General features: G+C 35.6%; 1 protein-coding gene across 1 annotated transcript; it reads right to left on the minus strand.

Annotated features, from left to right (window-relative positions):
* Positions 1–5,168: 5,168 nt before the first annotated feature.
* On the minus strand, positions 5,169–6,104 carry LOC121436497 (taste receptor type 2 member 106-like). The gene has a single exon (XM_041636463.1). It carries the CDS (start codon positions 6,102–6,104, stop codon positions 5,169–5,171), a length of 936 nt encoding a protein of 311 aa, XP_041492397.1.
* Positions 6,105–13,279: the final 7,175 nt, after the last annotated feature.

Consider the following 13,279-nt stretch of genomic DNA (forward strand, 5'->3'; position numbering starts at 1 on the left):
TTTTTTGATTAAACAGAAAAAGGAGAAATGGTAGAGGATGGTCATCTTTCTATCTGTTGCTTTCATTGGTTAATTAATAAAGAAACTGCTTGGCCTTTGATAGGATAGAAAATTAGGTAGGCGGAGTAAACAGAACAGAATGCTGGGAGAAAGAAGACGAGTCATGCAGTCGCCATGATTCTCCCACTCCAGACAGACGCAGGTTAAGATCTTTCCTGGTAAGCCAGCTCGTGGTGCTACACAGAATATTAGAAATGGGTTAGATCAAGATGTAAGAGCTAGCCAATAAGAGGTTAAAGCTAATGGGCCAAGCAGTGTTTAAAAGAATACTCTTTCCGTGTAATTGTTTTGGGTAAAGCTAGCCAGGTGGTGGGAAGCAGCCCCACCGCTCCCACTACTACAGTTCCGTTCTGTCCTCTCTGGCCAAGCCAGTTTCTTTATTAAACAATGGTATTTACAGAATATAGAGGGAAATCCCACTTCACCTTTTCTTTTTATGTTTAAATAAAAAGGAAAATTTTAACTTTAACACAGAAAAATTACATATAATAAAACAGGTATCAAGTAAGAATTACAGTTATAATATTTATATCTACTTTATCTTTTATCATATCTAAGAAAACTATAACTATAAATATTTATTATTCAACTCCATCAAAGACTCCAGAAAGATATAATATTACCTAAGAAAACATGAAGTGCGACATAACACCCTGTCTCAAAATGGAAGAAAATACATTAAGACTAGACCTCCAGAAGCATACCAGCAAGATCAGCAAAGCAACTGATCAGGAATAGGAAGGCTGTGATTACACGTAGACACAGTGATGATTCTTTCTTTACTGTAATAAAAAACCTTAACCACACATATATTTTTCATATTTCAGTTTTTATTTATCTGTTTTCTATGTATATGAATGTACATAGAAAATTTAGCAATCTATAAAGGTCAAAAAAAGAAAAATCTCATGTACTTAATTATTTTCAGATAAAGTTATTTATAAATTTAATAAAAAAATACTCCCTACTTTTCATTCTCTCTCTTCTACCTACTTATCTATTTATTTGTCTGAAACTATAATACAGTTAATTAATTATTGAAAGTAAATAATCATAATCAATAATATATTTCATATCTTTTTATTTTATAAGATCATGATCATGAAACTATATTTTATATAAAAGTGAAACAATGTCATAACAGGAAAGGCAGAATTAAAACTAAAGTAACATTGACAATTATAATAATAGGATGAAACCTAAAGAAAATGTAATTTTGAATTAATATAAATTACAAATGATTTCACCAAACATTAAAAAATATTTTCTAGATAGTAAATTAACAGACACAACAACATCAATATGTCTATGACATAGCATTAAACCATAAAATAAAAAAGAAAATTGTTGTGATAATCCTAAGGCTAAGAAGGCTAAGAGTGCAGATAAATAGTTGCTAAAATGTATATGCTGGTTGCTAAAACCCCAAACTCTGTGTTGAATATGTATTTATTTTTAAAGAATGCTTTTGTAACTAAACCAACACAAAAATAGTAAGACTGGATGATAATGTATATTTATTCCCTCTTAAAATATTTCTTCACTTTTTCTAGAGAAAGAGTTATCAGTTCTATAAGAAAATTTCTGAATTTCTTCCAATTGGAATTTTTCTTAAAATACTTAAGACTCTGGTTGGTACATGTGGCGACCCTGCAGATTTATTTTCTGCAATGTCAATGTCTTCAGCTCCTTCGGTGTACATGCTCTTTCCCATCCAGAATTCCTCCTTCTTTCCACTTTACTCCTCAACCTTACTTAGCTTGGGTAAAAACCATCTTAACTTCAGAAAACCTTTCTCTGCCCCAAGGACTGAGTCATTCATTTGCTAAACACCAATCAGATTTTAAATCTAGAAATGTAAACACAAATATTTTAGTTATTGTTTGTTAATTTTTTCTTTCTACGTTATATTATTCATTACATGGTAGCCTTGTTCAACATTATAATTCCAATATCTATGAAATAATTGTTTAAAGAAAGTTGCTGTTGTTTTTTTTTTTGGTCAGGGATAATATCTCAGTCTAGCAACCCACGTAGTTGGGAGACTGCAGTAGGAGGATTGCTGTGAGTCTGATGCAAACCTAGGCTAATGAGTGAGACCTTCCTAATAAAATATCACTTACATACTCTTATATATTGTGCATAACATTCATGCCTCATAATAGTTATTTTATATTTTTTTGAAACAGTGGAAAACAAGACATACTAAATATAAGCAACTTAATATAAGTGAAAATATCTATATTTAAAATTGGAATGAAAATCAATTATATGCTAATATAATTAATATTCAAAACACAGATGCCCAGATAGTATTATACATTTTTAACTGATCTGGTAAACTTTTTAAAAATTGTGTAGTGAAATTCAAGATTCAAAAAGTTGTTCTAGGACTGAACAGAGAGTTCTGTGCTTTAGAACACTTGCTTCTCTTACAAAGACCTGGGTTCAGTTCTAGCACCCACTTGGTGGCTCACAACCGTCTATAACATACTTCATTGCCAGGGTTTCCAACAGCACCTTCTGGCTTCTCTGGACACAAGGGACACATGTGGTACTCAGACATAGATACAAGTAAATCACCCATATACATAAAAATAAAAAAACCCATTGTATAAATTTTGTCCGTTCTACCATATTAGACAGAAACAAAAATATTGATAGCAAAACTTCACACAGAAAACAAATTAAGCCTTTATATCTAGAAATGTTCAGCCATCATTTTACAAGTGTAAGTTCCACACACATTTTTAAATGAACTAAACAAGACACTGATGTAATACTGCTTTGGAAATAACGATTCACTTAAAAATCTGCATTTTAAATATCTCTCTCTCTCTGTGTAGAACCATGAGGTGGAAATTTTCATACTATATTCACATTCTACAGTCTTTTGTCTTTTGGGCAAAGACAGCCATGAGTTCTTAACATCTGCTCCGGCAGAATCTTCCTTCAACTTTGACTGCTCTGCTCTCGTCTCCTTCAAATGAACTGTTCTCCTGGCTGCTTTTTCAGCGTTCCTTCCATATGTCATTAAAATCTTTGAGACTACAACAAATTTTCCCCCCTGTGGAAAAGATTTGAGGGATTTAAACAGTGAAAGCAAAAGTTACTTTGTAAGAATAAAGCTGTATTTACACAAAAAATACAGCTTCATGTTCTAAATGTCAAGATTGAATGTAACTGTCTGGCTTTGCTTTTCCCTTGGGTCTTCCTGGGGAGAGATTATCAGTGCTTCAAGGAAGTCAGATGAATCCTAATGCCAAGCCTTGTTTTAGGTGCCTAACCTCATGCTGAATGATTTTATAGATGATAATGTTCTGTCAAATATCTTCCCTTTGAGAAATGTGTAGGGTCAGGAGACTGATTAAGTCACTAAATTCGCACGCAGAATTAAAAGTTCATGAAAGAATGAGGGGTTTTGACATATATTAAAAAAATGAAGAGCCAAGTGTGAGGGCACAGACATTTATTCCCAGTACTGGGGAGACAGAAGTAGGCAGATCCCTGAGGTTAAGGCTAGCCCAGACTACAGATCAAGTTCCAGGACAGATAGGGCTACACAGATAAACCTGTCTCAAAACCTCCCAAACCAAACCAAACCAAACCAAACCAAACCAATAAATAACAAAATAAAGAATTGTATGAGCTCCTAAATGCTGAGTCAAATCTCCAGTACTAAGAGGAAAAAATGTTACATGAGGGCCCTCTAGTTAATTCCAGGCTGCTTAACCCAGAAGAAACTGTATTAATTAAATCACTGCTTGGCCCATTAGCTCTAACTTCTTATTGACTAACTCTTACATCTTAGTTTAACCCATTTCTAGTAATCTGTATATCACCACGAGGTTGTGTCCTACCAGCAAAATTTCAGCATTGTTATATCCGGCAGTCGATCCATGGCGTCTCTCTGACTCTGCCCTTCTTTCTCCCCACCTATCTAAATTCTGCCCTAACAACAGCACAAGGCAGTTTCTTTATTCATTAATGATAATCACTGCATACAAAGGGAAATCACACATCACCTCCCTTTTCTGTTTAAATAAAAAGAAAGGCTTTAACTTGACATAGTAAAATTATATATAACAAAACAGGTGTCAAACAAGAATTACAGTTACAATATTTATATCTACTTTAGCTTTTATCATAACTAAGAAAAACTGTAACTATAAATTCATCAACTCCATCAAAGACTCCCAAAGGATATAATATTACCTAAGTAAACAGGAAGAACATAGTAATCAATTTCCAAAACTCTAGAACTGCTGCCTGAACAGTCAGCTGACATTCTTCTGTATCATTGGGGCATCCATCACCAGCCTACAGGACCATAGTATCCAGCAGATTTTTCCATGAAGTAGGGGATTTCAAAGACAGTCCCACCTACATTGGCAGTTTGTTAGTCACTTTCTTTTGTGACCTGCAGAATGTCTAGCAGACTCCTTCATGAAGCAGGAACCCTGAAGGAACATTTTGCCTTTAGGCAAGTTCAGCAGTCATTTCTCTTTGGATCCCGCATGTCCAGTTCATCTAACAAAACCCATAAAGAGCCTCCTTGATGTCCATCTTCCTCTTGAAGCAGATTGGGGCTGCCAGGAGCAGATGTGTCTCACTGTTATGAAAAGTCCTAAGTTATTAAAACATTTTAAATGCCATATTCTGAAGGTCTCTGAAAGATTTGAAGAATATCTATATAACTGAAATATAGTCTATACATCTAGAAAATCTAACATGACTACAAGCTTGACTATCATAAATGAGTATCTATTAACTTATATTTCTTAATTATACATTACATTTTTCAATGAGTTATACAAACACAAAACCTTAATCAAGAACAGAAATATATATATATATAACAAAATTGACCTTAAATTTGTATCAATAAACCAAGATTCATATCAATGCAAATTTCTATATCATATCCCCCTTTAAATGTAAAAGAACATTTATAAAAAAATATTTGGGACTAAAAAAAGATTTCCATGATGTCAGGGAAGAGTTTTTTGTTTGTTTTGTTTTTGCTTTTAAATCAATGTCAGAACATAGTGAAAACTGTCTTCAGAGATCTCTACACCAGGCTATTTTCTGTGACCACCCATTTCTCTCTAAGTTTGCCATGTTGTTTTGACCTCTGTGCCTTCCCCACAGCACTTTAGTTGGTTCAGTGCCCTCAAAGATGCTTGATTCAGTTGGCTGTTTGCTAGAATTAAGATGAATGAGTGACAGCAAGGATATATGCATGCAATTGCCAAACCCAAAGCAAGCAGCAATTTATTTCCTGATTTGAAAAAGCTCAGGGTTTCTAAGAAAACACCCATGAAATGCAAGATAAACAGAATAATAAAAGAAATTAAAACTTTTATGGCCTTCACATGAACTTCTGTGTTAATGTTATTGAATCCTGAGATATTCAACTTCATCTGTCTGCTGTGCCTCCAAATTGAAATAATTATTAGGAAAGATATAATGATAGTCATCATAAAGAAGAAAAAGATTCCCAGGTTGAGAACAATATGGTTTATAATGAACTCACTTTTAAGAAGGTGAAGCTTCCAGGATGTATTTCTGTGTTGCATGTAATCATTAAACATCTTCATTATTTGCGGAAGAGATATTGACCATGATATAAACAAGCATCCCAGAAGAAGAATAAAGATCGTATTGATTCTTCTCTTCAAACAGAGAAAGATGTAGTGAGAAAAATTTGCTATCTTCAGCAGATAGAAGAGGTTGAGGCTGGTGGCAAACCATGTACTTATATGATTGATAATTACCCACAGATAAGCAACACATGTAATGTGGGTGTCAGAGGCAACCATATGTGGAGAAAATAATTTTAAATATCCATCAACAATGAGTACACCTATGACACAGATTCTGGAAATAGCCAAGCCTGTGAGAATGAAGCTGATCTTGGAGCACTTCTTCTGCCTGACATAGTCAGTGCAGGTTTTACACAGGATAAACCCATTCACTAGGACTCCTAGCACTGACGCACTTGTTGCAAAACAAAGGAGAATGCCTTCAACTATAGTCGGCATATCTATGGACCCTCAAGATCGCTCTTGTTGCAACTATTTTAGATTTTTTTTTTTACCTGCTGGAGAATGTTGCTTGTAATGGCAGCTTGACCAATGACTGATGTTTTTCTTACATAAAGACTTTAGAGGGAAATAAAAGTGTCTTGTAGTGGAATCAGAAATATCTTTATGAAGTTCCTTCCTGTTGTCTAAGACGCCATCTGTCTACAGAATACAGGCAGACTAATAATGTCTGTTTGTAGTGTGCAGATAAGCAAATTAACGTCTCTGTTTCATGGATTTGCCTTGTCTCTCAGACACTGTTTTGCATTTGATAAAGTGAATGGTGGTATGAGGATGTCAGATATACATGGACAGAATCCAAACTGACAAAACCAGCATTGGATTTTGTTTCTTTCCATAGCAACTCATTGTTAACTGGGCACAGTGGCACCCGCCTGTGCCTCTAAATCCTTGGGAGACTGATGTGTGGGAATCCCTTGAGCCTAGAAGACTCAGAGCAGTATGAGTAATTCAGTGAGAGTTCATAACAAAATAAAGCCACAAATCCCCCCAAATTCCAAAACCATTCATTAAAAAAAACAAGAAAGCAAAAAAAGGAATCACTATAATTTATATTATTAAAATAGTATGTGGAAGCCCTTTTGAATACAACCACTTATTCTGTTAAACTGCTTATTTTTAAATTGGAATCTAAGTTTAACTGCAGATAGGATACATTTCACAACTTTAAAAATACTTTACAAGTTTTTATAGGCTTATATTCATTTGCTATAGTGAATGGTTTCACAAAGACAGTTTCATTAAAGTATCTTACCTGTTGTGTTTTGAACATTCCACAGAGATCCACCTGCTTCTGCCTCCCAAGAGATGGGATTACAGGCATGCACCACCATTGCTGGTGCCCCCACTCTCCTCTCTTTATGTTGCTACAACATCTAGGAGCCAGCAGTGAGTGAAAACATGCAATAGTTTTCCTTCTCATTCCGAGTTATTTCACTTAATAAGAGTATGTAGCTCCATTTTGCATCCATTGTCTTGCAAATAGCATAACTTTATTTTTTATTGTGACTCAATCAAACTCATGTATTTACACATCGTATTTGGCTTATCCATTTATTTATTTACAGATGTATAGGCTGATTTAGTAGATTGATGGCTGTAACCAGTGGTGCAATAAACAGGGGTGTACAAATATCTCTATGTCACATTGATTTCGAATTATTACGAATGGTATAAGTTGGTCACATAGTCATTCTATTACCTTTTTAAAATTAGATGGCACTTTATTTAGGTTAATAGACTGAACCTTTTGAAGTAACATTTTATTTTTAGGTTCTTTGTAATTTTTCTCATTTTTCACGGTCTGTTCACTCTACCCTTCAATTTCACCAACTAACTCTGTATAATACAGATGGTGAAAGAGTCCATTGTACTCTATACAAATAATTCAAATTCATCCATTTTGCAAGCTCTTCTGTTATGCTTTCTGATAAGTGATGGGATACTAACAGAGTGACAGACCAGGGAGGGAAAAGGAAGCACAATTTCCCTCTATCATCAACCTCATTTTGTTCTCTATCAGTCTATCCCCCACATATTTGTCTTATTGCATATATTACAGTACACAGTGTCATATTTCAATAAAAGTATACAAACTGAAAAAATCAAAATACTTTGAAATAGGCATAATTATAATTATTGTACTGCATCTAATAGGGGAGCGATTGGGCTCAGAAAGACAGATGTTTTGTCTGCACCGTTACCACCCCGACTATACACAATATCATCCAGTCTTGAAGCTAATCACGGCTAATGACGATGAATACTCATGTGGGAGAATTAGTCATTTGAAGATTAAAGGGCAAGTAAGAATAAAGGACTTTACGGCTTAAAAATTCAATCTTTTAGCATCCACATACAACTACTCAAGAACATACCTACATGCATTCTACACATGCACATATATTTACACACATACCTAAGAGCACACCTACATGAATGGAATAAGAAGAAATATGTAGAGGAATATACATATATGTACAGCTGTACTGGACCAGTCATTAGTCAATTCCTTGCTTACACACTTAGTACATGAGATAATACTGACACATGTACATGACAGATACCCCTTAGCAAGATGATTGTCTCTTTTTGTGTCCTAGTTTCCATGACTATTTAATAGGACAAGCAAAAGCAGTAATTCTGATCTGGAGTCTATGAGAAGGGATTAGCACAATGCATAGTGTGTAGAAGATCAGTTATTAGTATTATATTATGCAGGTAGATTACCCAGCTTTAAATTTCTATCTGTATCTCTACCCACCTCTCTCCAAAAGGGGGTCACACTGTGGTCCTGGACTTTTGATTCCGTTTGAAGTATCAGATATGGATTCTATGACATGGAGGTAGTCCAAATAGAAAGCAGTTCATTATTCCCATAACATGCTTGCCTTTGTTATACCAGTAGATGCTCGCTACCATGCAGTTCTGCAGTGTAGCATGCAGAGTACACAGTTGAACAAAACTGGTTGATAACAATTCCCCTGCTAGCCTTGATAGCACCATCTGGCACTATGAAAACTACGCCAACTGGGATAAAGCTTCCGTATCAGTTCTAATTTGATTTCCTTTTGCTCTACCAACAAAGCTTATGGTGATTTCAGCAATACCAATAGGTACATTTCGAGGAACTACCAAACTAACTTCTATATAGGCTGGACTCTTTTACTCCCTCTAGCATTGTATAAATGTTTCATTCCCCTGCATCTTCGCGAGTCCTCATGCTCATTTACTTTCTTGATGATGATAGCCATCTCCACAAGGATTCGCTAGAAACTGTCCTAATGAGAGAGGATAAAGAAGTTTACAATGAAGTTTCCAAGTCATTGGAAAAGGAAATCAAAGAAGATATTAGATTATGGAAAGAGGTTCCTGGCTAGATAGAATAAATATGATGAAATTGGGTATTCTACCAACATTAATCTGTGGACTTAATGCAATACCTATTAAAATTCCAAGACCACATTTCATAGATCTAGTAAAGAAATTCAGCCGGGCGGTGGTGGCGCACGCCTTTAATCCCAGCACTCGGGAGGCAGAGGCAGGCGGATCTCTGTGAGTTCGAGACCAGCCTGGTCTACAAGAGCTAGTTCCAGGACAGGCTCCAAAACCACAGAGAAACCTTGTCTCGAAAAAACCAAAAAAAAAAAAAAAAAAAAAAAAAGAAATTCAAGAATTCTATGGGTTCCCAATAGAACATCCCCATGTTCTCAGTGTGTGGGTGCACCCCTTGCGGTCCTGAGTTCCTTGCTCGTGCTCTCTCTCCTTCTGCTCCTGATTTGGACCTTGAGATTTCTGTCCAGTGCTCCAATATGGGTCTCTGTCTCTGTCTCCTTTCATCGCCTGATGAAGGTTAATATTCAGGAGGATGCCTATATGTTTTTCTTTGGGTTCTCCTTATTTAGTTTCTCTAGGATCACTAATTAAGGCTCAATGTCCTTTGTTTATGGCTAGAAACCAAATATGAGTGAGTACATCCCATGTTCCTCTTTTTGGGTCTGGCTTACCTCACTCAGGATAGTGTTTTCTATTTCCATCCATTTGCATGCAAAATTCATAAAGTCCTTGTTTTTTACTGCTTCAGCTGGCCTGGCTCTGAAAAAGCCTGGGATAAAACCGGACTCGCTGAAAATAGCGGACAATGAGGACTACTGAGAACTCAAGATCAATGGCAATGGGTTTTTGACCCTACTGCACGTACTGGCTTTGTGGGAGCCTAGGCAGTTTGGATGCTCACCTTACTAGACCTGGATGGAGGTGGGTGGTCCTTGGACTTCCCACAGGGCAGGGAACCCTGATTGCTCTTTGGGCTGACGAGAGAGGGGGAATTGATTGTGGGATGGGGAGGGAAATGGAAAGCGGTGGTAGGGGAAGAGACAGAAATCTTTAATAAATAAATAAATAAATAAATAGAATTCTATGGACTCACAAAAGACCACAGATAGCTAAAGTAATTCCAGAGAGTGAGAAGACATCTGGAGGTATCGTAATAGTTAACTTTAAATTATAAGATAGAGCTACATTGATAAAAACAGCTTGGTTCTAGCATCAAAGCAGACAGGTAGGGCAATGGAATAGAACTGAGGACCCACAAATAAGCAGACAAAGGTATGTCCACCATATTTTTGACAAAGGCTACAAGACATGCACTGGACAAACGATTGCTCATGCACCAAATGCTGGGAAAACAGGACAACCACCTGCAGAAGAATGAAATGAGATTTATATTTTTTACCTCTTATAAAATTCACTTTGAAACAGACTGAAGACTTAAATTTCAATCTGAAACATCAAAACTTTTAGACAAAAGCATAATCTTCAAGATGCTGGCAGACTTCATTGACTCCCCAAGAGAGGCCTTATTCCCTCTGAGGAGTAGATGATGGTGGGATGGGGGAGAGCTGAGGGATAGAAGAAGAGGGAGGGAAAACTCGGGTAGGTATGTAAAATAAAACAAATTTAAAATAACAAAGACATTGACAAGAACATTCTAAACAGAACGTTAGCAACACAGCAACTAATGCCAAGTATCAACAGACGCAATGCAAATTTTATTTTGCATTTATCTGATGGCTAAATGTGCAGAACAAACTTGCAAATGTTTGTTGAACATTTGAATTCTTTCTTTTGAGAACTGTCTATTCATTAGCTTCTTTCTTCATTAAATTGCTTGATTTTTTTTACATTACATAATTATTTTATGTTATAGATACTGGTCCCCTCTCTCCATCCCCCCTTTTCTCCCACACTTACATCCACACACACACACAGAACTAGCATTGATTTTCCCCTTTTCTTTTGGTCATCTCTTCACTCAATTAACTGTCCCTTTTCTGTGCAGAGGCTTTTTAACTTAATGCAATCTTTCTTGTCAGTTTTTGGAATGGGGAATGTTATTTCCTGTGCTAGTATAGACCTTGTTCAGAAAGTTTCTGCCTGTACCTATCTCTTGAAATATGTTTTCTTTTTGCCTCTACCAGATGTAAAGTTTCACATTTTAGATTAATGTATTTGATCCATTTTGAATTGAATTTTGTGAAGAGTGTGAGGTAGATCTACTTTTATTCTTTCACAAGTAGATATATTTTCCTAATATATATAATATATATAATAGAGAGGTTGTCCCACCAAATACATGTTTTGACAACTTTGTCAAGGATTCAGTGACTGCAGCTATATGACTTTATTTTTGCATCATTTATTCCATCCAGTTGATCTGCAAGTATGCTTTTGTGCCAGTACCATGTTGTTTTTTACAATGGCTTGGTAGTAGAATATGAGAGTAGGAATTATGATCTATGCAGTATTATTATTTATATTTAGGATTGCTTTGGATGTTGAAATATTTTGTGCTTCCATATAATTTTAGTATTTTCCCTAGTTCTATGAAGAAAGTCATTGTATTTTTGATCAATTTTCATTGAACCTACAGGTCATTTTCAGTAATAAAGTTTTTTTTACAGTATTAACTCTGTCAATCAATAAGCATAAGTCTTTCCAATTTCTAGTGTCTTCTTTGATTTCTTTAATATTTAAATCTTCACTGTAAGGTTTTTTTTTTTTACATCCTTGGTCATCATTTCTCCTAGGTACTATAAATGAAATTTTTTTCTCCTGATTTATTTCTCATTATGCTTATTATTTATAATGAGAAAGCAACTGGATTTGTTTGCTGGTTTTACATTCTGCTCTTTTCTTAGAAGTGGTTTTTAGTTCTAAGGGTATTATTTGCTTGTGTGTTTTGTTTTGTGAAATCATTTGGGTTTTTGAATTGTAGGATGATGTCATCCCTTTAAGGACATTTTACCTTTTTCCTTTTCTATTTATATATTTTTTATTTCTATTATCTTATTACACTAGCTAGGACTTCACACATTGCATTGAGTGAGCAAAGTGAAAACCTTTTCTCATTTCTGAAAGGAGAAATGCTTTGAGTTTTAACTCAGTATACTATTGGAATATATTTCTCATATATAAAATTTATTATGCTAAATTATATTTCTTCTATTCTTATTTTTTCAGGGTTTTTTATCATGAAGGAATGCTGTATTTTGTTAAGTGCCACTTGTATATTTACCGTTATGATAATGTGATTCCTCTGCTTCTCTTCTTTATTAGTTACTTTCTTCTTGTTGTGATAAACTATCATGAGACACATGAAGAAGAGTTTATGTGGGTTTTCTGTTGTACAGAGTAAGAGTCCATTGTGACAGGTAGACATGGTAGCAAGTGCCAGGCATGAAGCAGAGATAGCAAACTGGAAGAAGGGTGAGTCTGTACAATGTCAAGCCCACTTCCAGTGAGGAAATTATGCCAGCAATATTGTACCACCTATTCCCTGTCCCCTAAAGCACGGTAACAAAATAGGGACCAAGTGTTCAATTACCTAAGCCCACAGAGATCATTTCTCATTCAAACTAACATGTGGGCTTTACTGAATGTCCTTAAATTGTTCTCTGGATGTTGATTCATCTTTGTATCCTTGGATGAAGTCATGGAAAATGACCTTTTACGATATGCTATTGAATTCAAATTGCAAATACTTTTTAAAGATTTATTTATTATGTATACAGTGTTCTGCCTGCAGGCTAGAAGAGGGCACCAGATCTCATTTTGGATGGTTGTGAGCCACCATGTATAGCATGAATAATAACAACCCAGAGATGGATATTGAGGTTCAACCTGAAGTGAGAAAAGCAAAGCATCCAGCCACTGGCTCTTATCTCTGTCTCAGACTAAAATGGCAATACTGCCTCCAGGAATCCTCAGAATGAGACTGAGCTGAGACCTGTCTCCTCCTGTCTTATATTCCTCTCCAGTGCTGGGATTAAAAGAGTGCACCACTACCATCAAGCTTCTATGGTGAAATAGTGTGGCTACTGAGATTAAAGGTGTGTGCCACCACTGCCTGGTCTGTATTGCTGACCAGTGAGGCTGTTTTAGACTCTGATTTTCATGCAAGCTTTATTTATTAAATACAAATGAAACATCACTATAACCTTGTGGTTGTTGGGAATTGAACTCAGGACTTCTGTAAGAGAAGTCAGTGCCCTTAACCACTGAGTGATCTTTCCAGCCCGCAAATGCAAATATTTTATTGAGAGCTTTAACAT

The sequence above is a fragment of the Microtus oregoni genome, unplaced genomic scaffold (assembly GCF_018167655.1).
Source record: "Microtus oregoni isolate MIOR12 unplaced genomic scaffold, Mior012 000002F_ref0000024, whole genome shotgun sequence".
Lineage (NCBI taxonomy): Eukaryota > Metazoa > Chordata > Mammalia > Rodentia > Cricetidae > Microtus > Microtus oregoni.

Excerpts from the sequence above, each read along its gene's own strand:
- LOC121436497 (XM_041636463.1), bottom strand. The coding sequence starts at position 6,104 with ATGCCGACTATAGTTGAAGGCATTCTCCTTTGTTTTGCAACAAGTGCG.